Source organism: Mirounga angustirostris, unplaced genomic scaffold (genome assembly GCF_029215605.1).
Source record: "Mirounga angustirostris isolate CCGP_5_RB_7025 unplaced genomic scaffold, mMirAng1.0.hap1 SCAF_13, whole genome shotgun sequence".
Classification (NCBI taxonomy): domain Eukaryota; kingdom Metazoa; phylum Chordata; class Mammalia; order Carnivora; family Phocidae; genus Mirounga; species Mirounga angustirostris.
In genome coordinates, this window is record NW_026991721.1 from 61,160,283 (window position 1) to 61,179,248 (window position 18,966).

The 18,966-nt window shown below is 36.2% G+C and overlaps 1 protein-coding gene across 11 annotated transcripts in view; it reads right to left on the reverse strand.

The window, feature by feature from the left end:
• STK33 (serine/threonine kinase 33) overlaps positions 1-18,966 on the reverse strand; it is a 160,283-nt gene that overhangs the window by 19,165 nt on the left and 122,152 nt on the right. For 10 of the 11 annotated variants that reach the window (XM_054512072.1, XM_054512074.2, XM_045894194.2 and 7 more), the window contains one exon: positions 3,770-3,976. The exons of the other annotated variant lie outside the window; for it this stretch is intronic. In XM_054512072.1, coding sequence (XP_054368047.1) covers positions 3,770-3,976 — 207 coding nt within the window. The remainder of the gene's footprint in view (positions 1-3,769; positions 3,977-18,966) is intronic. 11 annotated transcript variants of the gene reach the window in all.

The following is an 18,966-nucleotide window of genomic DNA, read 5'->3' on the forward strand; positions in this document are numbered from 1 at the left end:
TGGGAATGAGAGCTGGTGCAGCCACTCTGGAAAACAGTATGGAGGTTCCTCAAAAAGTTGAAAATAGAGCTACCATACGATCCAGCAATTGCACTACTGGGTGTTTACCCCAAAGATACAAATGTAGGGATCCGAAGGGGTACGTGCACCCCGATGTTTATAGCAGCAATGTCCACAATAGCCAAACTGTGGAAAGAGCCAAGATGTCCATTGACAGATGAATGGATAAAGAAGAAGTGGTATATATATACAATGGAATATTATGCAGCCATCAAAAGGAATGAAATCTTGCCATTTGCAACGATGTGGATGGAACTGGAGGGTGTTATGCTGAGCGAAATAAGACAATCAGAGAAAGACATGTATCATATGACCTCACTGATATGAGGAATTCTTAATCTCAGGAAACAAACTGAGGGTTGCTGGAGTGGGGGGTGGGGTGGGAGGGGTGGGGTGGCTGGGTGATAGACATTGGGGAGGGTATGTGCTATGGTGAGCACTGTGAATTGTGCAAGACTGTTGAATCACAGATCTGTACCTGTGAAACAAATAATGCAATATATGTTAAGAAAAAAAAAAAGAAGAAGATAGCAGGAGGGCAAGAATGAAGGGGGGGAAATTGGAGGGGGAGACGAACCATGAGAGATATTGGACTCTGAAAAACAAACTGAGGGTTCTAGAGGGGAGGGGGGTGGGAGGATGGGTTAGCCTGGTGATGGGTATTAAAGAGGGCACGTTCTGCATGGAGCACTGGGTGTTATGCACAAACAATGAATCATGGAACACTACATCAAAAACTAATGATGTAATGTATGGTGATTAACATAACAATAAAAAAGTGTCTGTGCAACAACTCAAAAAATAAAAAAAATCAGAGTTAAAAAAAAAAGAGTAAATGGCAAGCTCTATTTTCAGTTATCACTTGAGAACTTTATACTCCACTATTTACTGTTGCTAATGAAGATTCGAAAGAAAAGAAGTAATTTCTTAGCACAAGCTCAGCTTCAATATAATTAACAAAGTACCGTGCTTATTCATAAAAACCCGTGAAAAGAACTTAATATGCTTATTCATAAAAACCCACGAAAGAACTTAGTATGTTAAATGTTGAAGAAGTCTTTCTTTTAAGGGGTAACACTTTTCAGAAAAACTCCCACACAAGGTAATGTATTCCTCCCAAGACATCACAGCCAAAACCTAAGCATGGGAAAGTTCCTTAGAGGACATCCAGGGCAAACTCCTACCCATCTTACAGGAATTCCTGCTACAGCAGTTTTGACAAGTAGCTCTCCAGAGTCTGCATGAATACTTCTACTAACTGGGATGTGGGGTTTACTATCTATGGACCAGTCCGTTTTATTGCAGGTGAGCTCTGACTGTAGAAAAGTTCTTCCTGCTGATCTATGTTCTTAAAATTTCCATCTACCTGGTATAAAATTTATACCACTGGTTATAGTTCTAGCATCCATAAGCACCTCAAATTCCAACTCTTCTGTTCCCTAGTTGGAAGTAGTAGCTGAGAACAACAGAGCAAGTCCCATCACTCTATGACTTGCAGGGGTGGGGGAAGGGAGGGGAGAGGTGTGACAGAGCCATGGAAAAGGAGACGGAAGACAACCAACCAAATATTTGGTTCACAAGGATATTTTATGTCGGATTCAGTGACAAACACAGATACAATCCAAGACTATGAAATACAAAAGATAATGTGGATTTATGTGGTGTATGTGTATTTGTGTTTGTATATGTGTATCTGTAGATGCACGTGTGTATATTATTGTAACACACACATCTGAGTGTGACTATATGTACAGCTGACCCTTGAACAACAGGGATTTGAACTATGTGGGTCCACTTATACACGGATCTTTTTGGATAAGTAGAGCATAGTACTGTAAATGTCTTTTCCTTATGGTTTTCTTAATAACATTTTCTTTTCTCTAGCCTAATTTATTGTGAGAATACAGTATATAATACATATAACATATAAAATATGTGTTAATAGGCCACTAATGTTATTGGAAAGGTTTCAATCAACAATAGGCTATTAGTAGTTAAGTTTTGGGGGAGTCAAGAGTTCTATGCAAATTGTCAACTGCATGGGGGTCAGCACCCCTAACCCCACCCCGTAACTCAAGGATCAACTGTATATATGTATGTGGTACATGTGTATACATGTGAGAATGTCTATGTATGTGTGTGTGTGCATATGAATATGTATGTATAAAATGCCAAGTCAGCTAATAGAAAAATCTTCAAACTGTCTTCAATAAGGAATGCACATGAGTTTTTAGGGTATTATTTTTAACAATATAAAATATACACAGCTGCTAAGCATTTCAGGAGTTGTTAACAGACCAGAGAGGATGAAGGGAATGCAACATACTTACGTTTATATTATGGTAAAAATATGATTATTTCAAAATAGCTGAGTCATTAAATGTTAAACTTATTATCTAGACATTTGCTATCAAGTAGATGAAGAAGTTCTCAACCAGTAAGTCAAAATCAACCAGTAGATCACTCTACCAAGTCTCTTTCTGCAGGTTTCTGATGGCCTTGTTAGCATGGGAGGGGCAGGCAGCAAAGCACCTTCTTGGGCGCAGCTCAGAACCGACCCTCTCAGGCCTGAGCAGCACTCGGCCTACGCTACACCTCAGAGAGCCAGAAAGTAACAGCTCCTCACGGGGTCGGGGCTGCCCTGAGGTGAACACAGCCCCCACTGGTAGGACACTAAATGATTAAAAAAGAATTCAAATATGTTCACTAGATTTCAAGATAAGGAATATCTTGAGATGGGGTGCCTGGGTGGCTCAGTCGTTAAGCGTCTGCCTTCGACTCAGGTCATGATCCCGGGGTCCTGGGATCGAGCCCCACATCGGGCTCCCTGCTCAGTGGGGAGCCTGCTTCTCCCTCTCCCACTTCCCCTGCTTGTGTTCCCCCTTTCACTGTCTCTCTCTCTGTCAAATAAACAAATAAAATCTTAAAAAAAAAAAAGAAATATCTTGAGATATTTCAAGATATTCAAGAGAACAAACCCACGGAAAATTTTTCCATAAACATAGAAACAAAAGAAAAAACAGTTTGGGTAAATTGCTAGGATATCTGGTTAGTAGAACCCTGTCTGGAATTAATCAAATGTTACTGAATTATATTCACCAAAAAGAATAAAGCTCTTTTAGATCTAATAAGGCAAAATGATAAACATATATAAATAGTTTTAGTTATCATAAAATTGGAAACAAATAACTGGATAATGTAAAAAATCTTTTCCTAGATAATACATAAAATCATTCCAAGTTGTATAGCCTGGTAAAGCACAAAATTATTAACTTTGACCCATGGGCCAAATATCACACACCATTCTGTTTTTGTAAATAAAGTTTCGTTGGTACGTGGCCATGTTCATTCATTTGCTGTCTATACCTATTTTCATACTGTCACATCAGAGGTGAGAAGTTGTGACAGAGACTATTAGGACCCACAAAGCCTAAAATATTTACTCTCTGTTCCTTTATGGGAAAAGTTTGCAGACCCCTGCCCGACATAATCATAGATCTTAGAATAAACATGTAGGCTACCCTGCTAAATCACAATAGCATTAAGAGAGGTGAGAACTTTACTTGCTTTGTCATGTAGGTCCTTCCTTACAGACCAAAAACAAAAAAAGACAGAGTTGCAAAAGTTGTTCCAAGTGTTGTGAAAATCTTTTACAGTTTGGAGAAATGGAACAATTGTTCTTCCTACTTGTTCTGTTGGTCCCTCCTACCTGTTTCTCCTCCTCTTCATCTGAAGTGCTACTGATATCCTGGACATTTCCACTGGGGCTGCCGGGTTGGTAATCTTTCAACTTCTCTTGAATGGACCAGTTGTCCTTTTGATCTGTTGTATTTTCCTCATCACTTTCTGGATTATTTTTCCATTCCTTCATCATTTCTAACACATTGGTTGGTCTTGCTGAAGAAAGCATATTGCCCTAATATTAACAATGAATTTTTGGTGTTAGAAACAGTTTAGAAAATTGAAAAGATTTTTACAACTTTGAGTAATACATCTTCCTAAATTCAGTAAGTCACTTGGAAAAACCAAAATGCTGAATAAACAGCAAAACTTCTGTTGCCCTTTGGAGCATCCTCCCTGTGCTGATATGGCTCATGCCTCTTGACTGAGATCATGTGCAACAGGTTAGGGTTTGGGGGGAAATATTAGGGTTTGAAAGAACAATGCAACATGCTCATGCAAAGGACACTAGATATGGGAATTCCCTGGAATCTGAAGACCCCCTTATAGAGCGACTCTTAGAAAACTAACAGGGAAGCAGAAAGAAGGAAAAAAGTTGCCCCCAGTCTGGTGGGCCCAACACTAAGGGCAAGCTTATATAACATCAAAATCTCCAGGTAGGAAAGCTAAACTCATTAAGTAGTTAAACACTGTGTCCAAGAAGAGAGATGTTTGATTTGAAAGTTTTTTAGTTGACTAGAAGATTTAAATATAAAGTGGCCATGATTATAACTGATTCAGCACACTGCTTTAATCCCAAATGTGACCATACCAAACCAAAATTGACTGTTTTATATTAATAATGTTTTTCTCAAAAATAATATTCCACTTAATAACAAGAAATACATGAATGCAGTCTCAAATGGCTCCTGAGAGAGTAGGTATGCTTTAAATATTTTTGCTCCTAGGAACTCAGACTAGTAGAGAAGGTTTAGACAAGTTTAGATCACATTTAGATTAAAAAGGGAAACACAAGTGTGGGCACAGCTATGAAGTGATTCTATGTTAATTTGGTATGTGGGTGGATTGAAGCATTAAGCATCAGTGACGCAGAATACTATGAAACAGAGCACTTTAAGGGTAGACATCAGAGTACACTGTTGAGGATTTGTAGAGTTTAACATATTTGTGGTTAAAGACATAGACACACATTAAGTATAGAACGGTAATAACTGAGGATCATTATGCAACTAATTCCTCGTGGTTCTTCTATTTCATCCTGTTTTAAGAAGTTCTTTTTTTTTCTGTTTTAAGAAGTTCTATATTCTTACTACTTTCATAGCATCCTGCTTTTGGTTACATCTACCCATAGCATCCTCTACCCATTCACTCCCAAAATGCCCTTACCATGCCTTCTGCCAACCCATAGCCTACATTTCCTCCAAGGCTCAATTTGAGAGTCATCTCTGTCAAGCATCCCAGAACTTTAAAAAATGTTGTCAACTTAAACTCAGATGAAATATAGACTGAGTCTTGAGACCATAAAAGAGTTGGAATTGTCTAGAATAGTAGAGTCTCTGATCGCTCATCTGAAAGAGTTCTGACCTCCAGGGCTCTGCCAATAGCCCTGTTTGATCCTTATGATCCATCTAGCCTCTATTACAACTTTCTGGTTTCATCCTGACCTTTGTTCCTAATTTTCATGTAATCACAATATCCTTTCTTCTAGGCATGTTGTAGAATTCTGTTCTCTATATCTTTTGGGATATGACTATGTGACTTGTTTTGGCCAGTGAAATGTTATCGGAAATAGTATATATCATTTCTGGGTGGAAACTATAAGAGATAGCGTGTAATTTATCATGTTCCCTATCCCTACCTTCATAACTATAGAAGCACAGAGATGGAGCCTCCCTCAGCCTGGGTCCCTGAGTGAGGACAAAGTAAAACAAAGCCTCCTCCCCTCCTCCCAGCCAATCTGTGCCATGGCATCGAGACCACTGAGATTTGGGGGTCATTTGTTACCACAGCATAATTTAGCCTATCCTGATATAAATAGCAAATTAAACATTTGCATTCTGTAAGTCACTTCCAAAAAGCCCTTAAAAAGAGTGAGCCAGTGTACAACCAGCATACCCAACAAAACTGTAATTACTACAGAAATCCTATCCCAGTAGTACCCTGTGACAGCCCATTTGTTTAGTCAGTCCTTGCTTTGCACAGTGCTCATATGCATGAATGTCAGTTATCATGACTTAGTTACAAATAATCTCAGTCCCCCAATAATATAGTTCAAATTTCAGTCACCGTGGTATGTTATCAATAATTACATAAAGTTCGAACTTCACTGCTAGCTCTTCCAGCCACAATCACCATGTAAATTACAGATGTGCAATGTGATCAGTGACGAGTCATGTCACTTCTTTCATGGTCTGTTGGTGATGGGACACTGGGCATCCGCTCCTCAGTTCACACACAGACAGCAAAGTATGCAGTCGTGTTGCCTCCTTGCCTCCCCAGGAATCTGCCAGCTAAGATGAAAGTGCATCAAGTAGATGAAAAGTGATCATGCTGGAAGTGAAATCTGAATCAAATGTCAATGGAGTAACAGAAGAAGTAGCTGACCTTGGAAACTGCCACTGCCACCGTTTGAGAGAACCTAGATATGCAACCAAAGGAACCTGGTGAAGGCAAACTTATGAACAGAAATGAGAAGAAAGTGGTGTGCAGAAAGGACAGAGGTGCCCTGGAGAAAGTGATGCCCGCAAAGAAGGTATCATTTAAAGGATTTTCAGAGATAATTCATGACATTGAAAGCACAAAGGATAAGATGTTGGAAGTTGATCCAAACTTAGAGAATAGTATTAGGACTCACTGAAGTATAAAAAAAGATGCTCCCCTCTGTATTGTAAGTTATAGGACAAGGAGAAGAAGGTAAGCACTGTTTAAACTGATTTTGATAAGTTTTTCTAAAAAAAAAATAAGACACTTCAGTTCTTAATATTTCTAATGTTTTAAATTACAATGCACTAAGAAAAATCAGTTTTCCTTTTGTTTCATTTCCCAAGTATTAGAACCAACAGTTAGTTTTTATTATTTAACAAAAATTTTTAAAGGGCATGGAACAATCGTAATTTTCCCCAATAATTATTAAGATCCTTTTGCAGTTTCAACCTGCATTGTTATTTTTATGGTCCTGCGCTACTATACAAAGCAAGGATTCCCTGTATTATCTTGAATCTGCATCTCTAGCAATCTTTCAAATGCTCATAATACACGTAAGAGCTTGATGACTGATACTCTATATGCCTAAAGTAGAGTGCCTTTGTACTCAAAGAAATGACCCTATTTCTCATTCCACAGAGATTGTGAAGAAGAGAAAGGATTCAGAATAGGACATTATCCCCTCAGAAACACCCTACTATTTGGAAATCTTTAGCTCTTTGCTTCCTACATTCATGTGTGATATCAAACAGGGCACAAAGTCTAAAGTCCAGTCAATAACTTACTAGACTACCCCCTTCTTGCTTGCTAGCAGCTGGAGGAGGAATTGTATCAAATGCTTGGATAGGGCGCCTGGGTGGCTCAGACGGTTGAGCGTCTGCCTTCGGCTCAGGTCATGATCTCATGGTCCTGGGGTCGAGTCCCCCATCGGGCTCCCTGCTCCTTGGGAGCCTGCTTCTCCCTCTGCTTCTCTCTCTCTGTCTCTCATGAATAAATAAATAAAATCTTTAAAAAAAAAAAATGCTTGGACAGACCTATGAATAAGTGGGCCAGGGCTCTGTGTCATGAGCCTTCTAGGTTCAACAGAAATTACAAATGAACCAACCAACAAACAAAAATGGGCAGAATTATTAGGGCAGACACTGTAAAGTGTATGTCATTTTACTATCAGGACACTAACCTCTGAATTCCTTTTACTGGTTGTAATCAGAGTCAGATACTGAACTTATCAACTGTGAAGTAGTAAATGGCAAGAAGGCAGCAGTAACACGTCAATAATCTGAGACTTTCAAAAATAGAACACCCACATTCTGGTTACTAAACTTCTACTTGGTTAACTAACAGAGGGTTGAGACTATTTTATTTTGAAAAATGGAAAAATGAATACTCATGGAGAAGAAGCATTGGCAAAAACTAAGATTTGATTTAATACCTTAGTATTAAGTGGAGACCAAAATTGGAGATCTAAACATATGTCCCTATCTAACATACTTCGCCTGTTCAAGGACTGTGACTATCAGTATTTTATAAACAGTAAGTATTTAATGAGTAGTTTTGAATGAATGAATAAATGAACGAATGATATTTATGAGCTGGGGTGAGGTGGTATGAAACATAAAATTAGCAAAGCTAGGGGCACCTGGGTGGCTCAGCTGGTTAAGCATCTGTCTTTGGCTCAGGTCATGATCCCGGGAGTCCTGGGACTGAGTCCCATGTGGGCTCCCTGCTCAGCGGGGAGCCTGCTTCTCCCTCTCCCTTTCCCCCTGCTTGTGCTTTCTCTCGCTCACTCGTTCTCTTTGTCAAATAAATAAATAAAATCTTTTTTTAAAAATGGCAAAGCTAAAAGGAAATATTCTAGGTCTTTAGCTTCAGGTCATCATTTCCACTTTTTGTAAATAGCCAGAACTCTTTATTTTGTAATATTCCTAAGGTTTTTTTGTTTTTTGTTTTTTTACTTGAGTATAGTTGACACCTAGGAATAAAATTTTTTTCAATAGGAAAATGGAATAATCACTTTATAAAAAAAACATAAAAGGCTGCTCAACTTCACAAAATTAACAAAACCCAAATCAAAACAATGAGATGCCAGTCTTCACTTAATAGATGGACGTAACTTTAAGTTTGGTAATACTCTGTGTTGGTGAGGGTGTGGGCAAACAGGCTTTCTCATTTACTGGCTTTTTATGGGAGGGCAAATTAGCAATAACCTATCAAAATGTATAATGCACCTCCTCTCTGACCAGTAAGTCCACTGTTAAGAATTTACCTGATAGCACAGCATGCAAACATATATTTATAAGAACATTTGTTGTACCACTGCTAGAATAGAAATAATCTGAAACAATTTACATGTTCCATATTCATAGGGGACTACTTAGAACATAATAGTGTATCCATAATTTGGGATCCAATGCTGCTTTTTAAAAAATAAAGAAATCTTTCCAAGATACATTAGGTAGAAAAGAATAGCTTGCGTAGTATGAACCCGCTTGTGTAAGGTATATACATAAAAATGCATAGAATTACTTCTGAAAGAATGCATAGAGACTTAACAAAGGCTATCTTTAGTGTGAGGGAATGAGGGGATGGAGGAAGAAAAGTTATTCTTCCTTTTTTGTTTACCATTTAAATCACTTACCAGGGTAACCTCAGCTATTACCTTTATATGACTAGTAATTAATGTACATTACAGTAGGAAAAGAAACAATGTAAGTTGCAGATACCCACATGAACTGGTGGCACCCGGTAAAACCGCCAAGCTCACCCTCCTGGGCCTCAATGAGTGCTCGGCAGCAGCATATCAAGGTAATAATGACCACTGAAGTAAGCAACTGCATGCTTTAAAAATTTCCCTAAAAGTCGTCTCAGTGATTTTCTTTGATAAGTGTAGCAACTATATGAGTATACAAGGTTAGTGTTGATATTCCTATTCTTCAGGGGGAAGCAGCCTGAGAAATTTAGTAATTTACCCCATTACAGAAGTGTATTTCCAATTGCCTGCCAAGAATTTTTAGCTAGAGGTGTTTGTGGAGACTTCTATACTGTACGGTATATTCGAAAGTTGCTAAGACAGATCTTAAAAGTTCCCATCAAAAGATAAAAAATTGTAAGCATGTGAGTTGATGGATGTTTTAACTAAACTAATTGTGGTAATCATTTCACAATATATACATATGTCAAACCATTATGTTGTACACCTGAAATTTATATAATGTTATACATCCATTATATCTCAATAAAGCTGGAAAAATAAAAAAACAAACTCACTATATTCAAACCAACATTTTTCAAACTGTGTACACCTGGCTGTACATGAAGACTTTCAAAGGGATATGTGGGCAAGGATAGAGTTTGCAGGGAATCCATTTCAAGACCCCCAATTTCCAATGATCTGTTCTTTTTCAAAAGCCACCTCCTTGAGCAAGGATTTGCAGTAATCCTTTCCATGTTCTTTTCCGTAAGTCAGCTTCTTCCATTTCTTGTTTTTGTATATATATTTATTTGTGTGTCACAGAATGCTCATTTATCTAAAATAATGAACTCCTACAAATCAATAAGTAAAAGACATAAAACCAAATAGAAAAAATGAGGGGGAAAAAAGACCTGAACAAGTGTTTCACGAAAGAAGATAACCAAAAGACCAATAAACATAAATAAAGGTGACCAATTTCATTTGTCATTCAGGAAATGCAGATTAAAACCACAATGAGATGCTATTACAATCTACCAGAGCATCTAAATAAAAAATATCGACAATAATAAGCATTGGAGAAGATGGGGAGCAAAACTAGAACTCACACATTGCTGGTGAATGGTCCAATCACTCTGGAAAAGGGAACAATGGAACTTTCTGATTGGGGATAGAAATGTTCCATATTTTGTTCTGGCTGGTAGTTACACAAATATATACATATATAAAGATTCATCAGGCTATATACTTAAAATCAGTGTATTTTAGAGTGAGCAGATTATATCTTAACAAAACTATGATGAGTTTAAAGATAAATTTCATTGCTTCATAGATATTACTACATGTAGTTTAATCACTCGGACTGCTATATAATATTCCATTGTTAGACCATACCACAATCTATTCACTTAAGTCTTTTTCAATGTTTTCCAATAAAATTTCCTAACTTTACCCAAAGAGGTCTTAGGAATCTTATGTTAGATTTATTCCTGGATATTCTATATTCTTGGATACTGCTTTACATGTCTTCATTTTTATTACATTTTCTATTGTTGGTTGCTTGTGAATAGAAATGTAATTGAACTTTATATACCAATCTTTTTTTCCAGCTTTACTGAGAAATAATTGACATGTAACAACACTGTGTAAGTTTAAGGTGTATATGTGTTGATTTGATACACTTCTATATTGATATACTGCTGACCCTTGAACAATATGGGTTTCAACTGTGTGGGTTTACTTATATGCAGATTTTTTTTGGTAAATACAGTAGGTTATTTTAAATGTATTTTCTCTTTATGATTTTCTCAATAACATTTTCTTTTCTCTCACTTACTTTATTATAAAAATATAGTATATAGTACATATAACATAAAAATATGTGTTAATTGACTGTTCATGTCATCAGCAAGACTTTAGTCAACAGTCTGATATTAGTAGTTAAGTTTCTGGGGAGTCAACTGCACAGGAGGAAAGTACCCCTAATCTCCATGTTATTCAAGGGTTAACTATATATCAATAATAAATCCAGCTATCTTACTCAGCTTTCCTATTATTTCAAATAATGTGTCTAATAATTTGCATATTACGATAAATAATAAAAGTTTTATTTCTGCTTTCCAATTCCCATGCCTTTAATATCTTTTCTTTGTCTCAAGTTAACTAAAAACCACAATCTTGGAAAAAAAATATTGAAAGCTGACTTCCTTGACTACTGCTTTATTTTAAAGGAAGTTCTCATATTTCCTATTTAGAATGATATTTGCTATAATCTTTTATGTCAGGTTAGAGAAGTTTCCTTTTATTTCTAATTGTGAATGTATGTTGAGTCTTACAAGTATTTCTTTTGAAATGATCATATGCTTTTTCTCCTTTAATATGTTAATGTGGGAATTTATATTTATAGCTGTTTTTCTGAAATTAAACCATCATTGTATACTGAGCAAAAATCCAACTTGGTCATGATGTATTATCTTTTCATATACACAACTGGATCCAATTTGCTAATATTTTGTTTAAGGTTTCATATCTATATTAATAAGTGAAATGGATCATTTTCCTTTTTCATAGGTTTAGTTTCCTTTGGTCTAGTTTTGTTATACTACAGTATACAGAGTTATATTAGACTTTTTGAAGAAGTAAAGAAAAATTCCCTCTTGTTGGGGGTGCGAGGTGAGTTACAAATTTGAGATGAAAGTCTTGTGGGACTAATCTGTAAAATCATCTGAATTTTAAGCCTGGTGTTTTCCTTATGGAAGATTTTATTTTTATTTAATATATGTAACTTTTATTTAATATATATATAAAGTTTTAAATTTTAATTCTAGTGTAGTTAACATACAGTGTTAATTAGTTTCAGGTATACAATACATGATTCAACACTTCAATACATCATTCGGTGCTCATCATGCTCATCTTAATACCCATCATCTTCCTTATGGAAGATTTTAAACTACTACTTCAATTTCTTTCATAACTATAGGACCATTCAAGTTTTCTATTTATTCTTGAGACAGTTTTATGAAGCTGTAAAATTTTTCTGGAACGAGAAATTTTGTCCATTTGGCCAAAGTTTTCAGATTTATTAGTATACAGTGTTGGTAGGATTCCCTTGTCTTTTAAATTTCTTATCATTTAAATCACAATCCTTTTTCTGTGCTTTACCTGTGGCTGAATTCTCTTTTTCATATGTAATATCTACTTTTTGTCTTCTCTTTTTCTTTCTCAATTACTTTTGCCAAAGTTTTCTCTATTTGTTGGTCTTTCAGAAGACTCAAATGTTGTTCTTGTTATCTTTTCTCCTCTACCTTCGCTTTCTATTTACTTTATTTTCACTTACTTTTTCCCCCTATTACTTTATTTGGGTATATTCCGCTGGATTTTTTCCATGCATTTTAAGTTGGATAGTAGTTTATTAATTTTTAGCCTTTCTTCTTTTCTAAGTATTTTAGGCTACAAACTTCTGCCAAAACAAACTTTTCAGCATCCTACAAGTTTTGACATGATGTATTTTCATTGTCATTCAGTTCTAAGGATTTCATTTTTTCTCGTTAGTATTTATTCTTAACCCAGGACTTCTCTAGAAGCATGTGATGTGATTTCCAAACACACGCAGATATTTAATCTAACTGCTATTGACTTCTGATGCGTGTTTGCATATTGTTAGAGAATGTGATTTGTGAGGAATTCATTGAGGCTTGCTTGCTTTATGGATTAGTATAAGAGCAATTTTGATAAATGTTCCACATGGGCTTAAGAAAGCTATATGTTCTCTAATTGTTGGGTGCAGAATTGTTTATGTGTCCACTAGGATAAGCTTGTTGATTGTGTTGTTAAAATCTCTGTAACTGTTTTTGTTTCCATTTGCTTTACATTATCAGTAATTGAGAGAAGTGCATTAAAATCTCCCACTATGATGAATTTGCCCATTTTTCCATGTACTTTTGTCAACTTCTGATATATTATGTTTTCCAGGTTACTTTATTAATTGCATACATGTTTAAAATAACATGTATTAGTTGCATACATGGTTCAGTTGAATTTTTATCATAATAAAGTGACCTTCTTTATCTCTAGTAATATTTGTTCTGTGTAAAGGTGTGTTAAGGTATTAACTGGTATTTATTCAGTTACACAGGCTTTAATTTAGTGACACAGGTTAGTGTTTGCCTGGTATGTCCTTTTCCATTCTTCTTTTTTTCAATATTTCTCTGTCCTTATGCTTCAAATGTGTTTCTTGTAAATAGCACTTAGCTAGAGTCAACAAAAATTCAACCTGACAATATGTCTTTTTTTTTTTTTTAAGATTTTATTTATTTGCGAGAGAGACAATGAGAGACAGAGAGCATGAGAGGGAGGAGGGTCAGAGGGAGAAGCAGGCTCCCTGCTAAGCAGGGAGCCTGATGTGGGACTTGATCCCGGGACTCCAGGATCATAACCTGAGCCGAAGGCAGTCGCTTAACCAACTGAGCCACCCAGGCGCCCGACAATATGTCTTTTAATAGGTATTTCTAACCCATTTATTTGTAATTATTTTTATATTTGTACTTGTTTCTATCATTTATGTTTACTACTTCAATTTGCCCCATTCTTTGTTTTTTAATTCTTTCCCACTTTAAAAATCTGATGTCTACATCTCCCATTTTAGCGCCCTCTCAGTGGACAAATGTTCTCTCTCCCTTCTCGGTGCTTATCACATAGATATTGCTTTGCATTTTAATTCTTGTTATTATGAAAATAATTTCTCCTCTTATTCTTTGGTTTTGTGGTTTTTTAGTTTTGCTTTTTGACACCAACAAACTTTATTGAGGTATTTAAAGACTCTTACTGCACATAGCTCTGGTAGCAGCTTCTGGATTTGGTTTTCCTATTTAATTATTTCAACCAAGTGTTTTACGTGTATGACTTGTGTGTCAATCCTTCTGAGGTCTTGTATATTTGAAAATATTTTTATAATATCTTTTCATTTGAATGATAATTTGGATGGATACAAAATTCTAAGTTTAAAGTTCTTGGTCTTTTAATATATTGAGAGGATTACTCTATTTATGCTTGTATCGAATGTTGCTCCCCAAATGTAAGATGTCAATGTGATTCTTGTTCTTTTTTATATGTCTTACTATTTCTTTCTGGGAGCTTTTAGAGTTTTTTCCTGTTTTTAATGTTCTTAAATTTCATTATGCCTCTTCTGTCAGTTTTTCCTTATCTCTATTTAGTATTCTATCATCTGTTGAATGCTGAAGACTTTCTTCTCTAATTCTGATTATTTTATCTCTATTATTTCTTTGAAGATTTTCTCCTCCTCCTTTTTACTTATCTCTCTCAAGCTCCTATTATAGGAATTTGGGCACTTTTACTTTTAACTCCACATATCTTAACTTTTTTTTCTCTTTTTTTACATTTTCAATTTATCTTCCCGTTTCCTTCTGTAAAGTTCCATAATCTGATCGCCTAGTTTTTTAATTCATTCTTTAGCTGCACCCATTTCACTCTTTACCCTATATAGTTGCGTTCTATATTTCAACCATTACACCTAAATGGTTCTACTTGGTTCTGTTGTATTATTTCATATTCTTCCTCCATATTATTAACATCTTCCACTTATCTCTTTTAGTATGCTCACTTTGCTGACTTTTAAATTTTGGACTGTCTATTCTAAACTCTCCTAATGGTGTCTGAAATTTGGCCTGTGATCTCATCTTCCCCAGGGAGTACTGGCTCCTTGGGAGGACAGGGCATGGTTCTAAGGTCAAATCCAGGCCCTCAGCCCGGGAGCTCAAGGAAGAGTAAGGGGTAAGAACTTTAGGCACCACAAACCTGCCCTCTCCAAGCTACTCCACAGTCTAGGGTTTCATCCTTATCAACTTTCTCCCAGGAGAAACAACCTTCAGATGAGGCACTCCTAAAAACACAACCCGCCAGTCCTAGCATTTGGAGTTCAACACGTAAGGAGTCAATGCCAAAAACCAGTCAATTCCCACCCATTTTCCTTAGCTTCTCACTCAAAACAGGGCTTCAGTGCTGGCTCTGATTTTATTTCTTAGACCCCTGTGAGGGGACAGGCATCAATGTCCCAAGGCAAAGGAAGACAAGCAAAAGGGGAACTTGGGTTTTTTTGTCTTCCTACTTTAACATCCTGTCCTGGCTCCAGGCTGTTGCCTCACCCACCATAGGCAGCAACTCAAAATGAATCCTTCATCTTCCCAAGGACTTCTCATGCTGTTCTCTGAATCCTGGTATCATGAGGTTTTTCTCTAAAGTTATTCTAGGTTTAATCTTCAGAGAAGATGAAGTAATCTGTGCTAATTCAGCATCTTGGCAGGAACCAGAACCTTCTCTAGCAGGCCTTTCCCTGGGTGGTTTTTGACAATTAACTCAAAGAGATTTAAAGAGCTGAGTGACACTGCTATGTTGAAACTCCTTCCATTCACATCTACATATTCACATAAGGTTCTAGGTGCCTACATCTTTAAAAACTAAAACAACAATACAATTGAAACTGAATGCTGTCTCTTTCTAACAATAAGTAATAGTCAATCATGGATGAATAAAGTTTTTGGGGTGGGGAAATGCAGCCCTATCTATCCAGTACAGAGATGCATTTCCAATATAATTGTACTTGTGATACTTAATAATTATAGCAAATTATAATTATGTTCTCTTGATCAATTATGTACTAATAATCATAATGATAAATCATCATTAAGTAATTTTTAAACATTTAGAACCTTAAAATCACAGCAAATAAAAACAAAATTAAATATGTATTTGAACGTTTTTCTTGCAAGATGAGACAAATTATAGGATGATTAATAAAAACCTTTCAGCAAAAATATATATTAGGATAAAATTTTGTGAAAGAAGGGGAATAGCAACAGAAATTCAAAGAAAAGAATGAATAACCTATAGTTCCTGTTAAAGAAGAGACTGATCACAAATTTTTACAAAGGCATAAGATGAATGTCTTATTCATGTAAAAACAATATTAGTTTTATTTTTAATTATCAATATTAAGGAAATTATATCCTTTGCAATTAATTAAATTTAGGGTGAAAATTTTTTAAGCTCTACCTAAAAATATCCTAGGAGATTCACCATTTTTTCAATACTCTTTTTGGAATTACTCAAGCATAGAAGTTTTAATATACTGTTCCAAAAAACACCTCACTCTTTTTCTAATCTATGAAACCAGCAATTCTTCCAGACTTTTTGTCTTTCCCAGTCACCTGAAAAACAGTTTTGAGTCCTTGTACTCCTTTATCTAATATTTCTACTTAGTTGAAAAACTGTTGATTCTCTTCCTAACATCTGATTTTCCCCCTCCTTTCTGTTCCACTCTCTTTGCCTGAATTCTAGTCTTCATCATCTCACCCAAGTCCTATTTCAGTGCTCCAACTTCTTTTTTTAAAAAATATTTATTTATTTGAGAGACAGAGAGAGCATGTGGGCAGGGGGGTGTGGGGAGGAAAGGCAAAGGGAGAGGGAGGGAGAGTGAATCTCAAGCAGACTCCCCACTGAGTGTGGAGCCCAACATGGGGCTTGATCCCACGACCCTGAGATCATGACCTGAGCCAAAATCAAGAGTCAGATGCTCAACCGACTGAGCCACCTAGGCACCCCAGTGCTCCAGCTTCTGCTTGCCAGCAAGCAAGCTGTTCCACACACACTTTTGCCAGGTTATTCTCCCTGAAGTTCTGTCTGTCTTGCCAGCAATACATCTACCAGCCCACTAACTGATGGAGCTGACCTGTGAGGAGTCTCAGACACTTGCTACTTGTCCCCAACCTGCTCCAATGCCCATCCTGTTTCCACTGAGATCCTGACTCCTGCTTTACTCTCTCTTCATCAAGATCTTGCTTCTGCCCTTAAGCCATGACCTGTGTGTAAGGCTCTCTCAAGACCTTCAACTCAAATTTACTCCTGGGGGTTTTCCAGCTTCTTATTCTCCCAGGCAGTACACTCCATTAGAATAGGTGTTCTCTTCTTAGCCCACAGACCTCATCGAAGTCCACCCAAGTCACCCTATAAGGATCAGAGGGACAAAGGAGAAACTCAAGTAGGTTCAGCTGTGATCAGGGTCCTGCAGAGCTTTCCAGTAGCAACCCTCTGTCAAACAAGCCAAACATAAAGTCTCCTCCAGATAAGTCAAGGTCTAGAGTAAAATAGTTCTAACCTGCCTTTACAGCTTAATTTCCCACTACTTCCCTACATGTCTTCTATGGTTCTAGAAAAACAGAATTACTACTATACTTCATGTTCTCTGAATATATTGCACATTTTTTTCTCTATATATCTTTGTAAAGTTCTTCCTACCTAGAATCCTCATCCTTCTTACCACAACTGTAACACTAATTTCTACTTTTACCCGCTCTTTCAGAGCCAGGTCACACATTACCTTCACTTTAAGTAGTTTTTATAATCCCCTAAAGGGAATGATGGCTCTCTTCTTGAAAACCTAGTATCACTACTACATTATATGGCACTATACCGTACATTGTATCGTATTGTATTATATAGTATTATATAGCACAGTATATATAAAATATGTATTTTTATCTTTATAGAACACATGTCATTGTATACTTACATATAACATATAGTGTATTTTACATATTATTTATGTTTATATATACACACACATTATTATATACTCATTCACTGCCTGTATTTTTATTTTGAACCCTCTATTAGGCTGTGGGCAACCTGTGCACAGGGGCTGTGCCAGACTCATCCCTGTGTCCTCCGCAGCACATAGTAGTTATGCAATAAATAGTTACTGAATTATTAACTATCTACCTATCATTGGATAGTGAATAAATCTCCAAGGTTCCTGGTTCATGAGCTGCTTTGTAACATAATTTTTATAGAAACCTTCATTAAATAGGACCTCGACATATTCATATACATAAGATAATTCACAATTTAAGAATAACTAAATATAGTAAAATAAAGGTAAGATTTTGACACATTTGGGATGAAAGTATACAGTCAGAAAAAAATGCCCCACAATTAGGCATCAGAAAAGTTTCATTTTCTTATGTAGAGTGTATATGTTAAGGCTAATTGTCAAAAGCTAATGACAAAAACCTGGATAATAACTTGTAAAAAGAAGGGCCTTGTTCACACACTAGGAAAGACCATTCTGAGATTAGACGCCACACCTTGATGACAAGTGCCTTCACAAAGTGTGACCATAAAAAAAAGTACATTGTACTTTGTGGTAAATTACTTAAGGAGGGAGACTGTGTTTTATTCATCTTTGAACCCCAATGGTGCCTGATGGATTAAAATCCAAAGATACTTGTTAAAATGAATAGACATTTAAATGACTGCTGTCCCATTTAAAATAAGCCACCTTGCAAGACTGATGCACTATAACAATAATTTCCTTCATTTCAAAGAGTGTACATTGTTCTCTACCATCTATGACTGCAAGTTACAACTTTTTAGCCTGAGATTCAAGTCCTCTCACAATTCTCTTTCCATTTTTAAAAGTTCGTTTCCCACTTCTTTCCTTCGAGCATTTTCTCTGCCAGTCAGATTGAACTTCCTGATTTTACACTTGCTTGCCTCTGTTATCTCTGGTCTTCTTATGTCATTTATCATTTTCTTCATTGATCATATCTTTTACACAGCTTGTCTCTCTTACCAGGTTATAAGTTCCTTATATCAGAGACCATACCCTATATATCTTTAATGATATTTTATTTATTACCTAGCACAACATGGTAGACACACACACACACACACACACAAAATCTGTCAAAGGAATTACTGAATGTATAAATAAAACCGAAAGAGCTCAAATCTGGAAACTATGACAAGCCATAGAA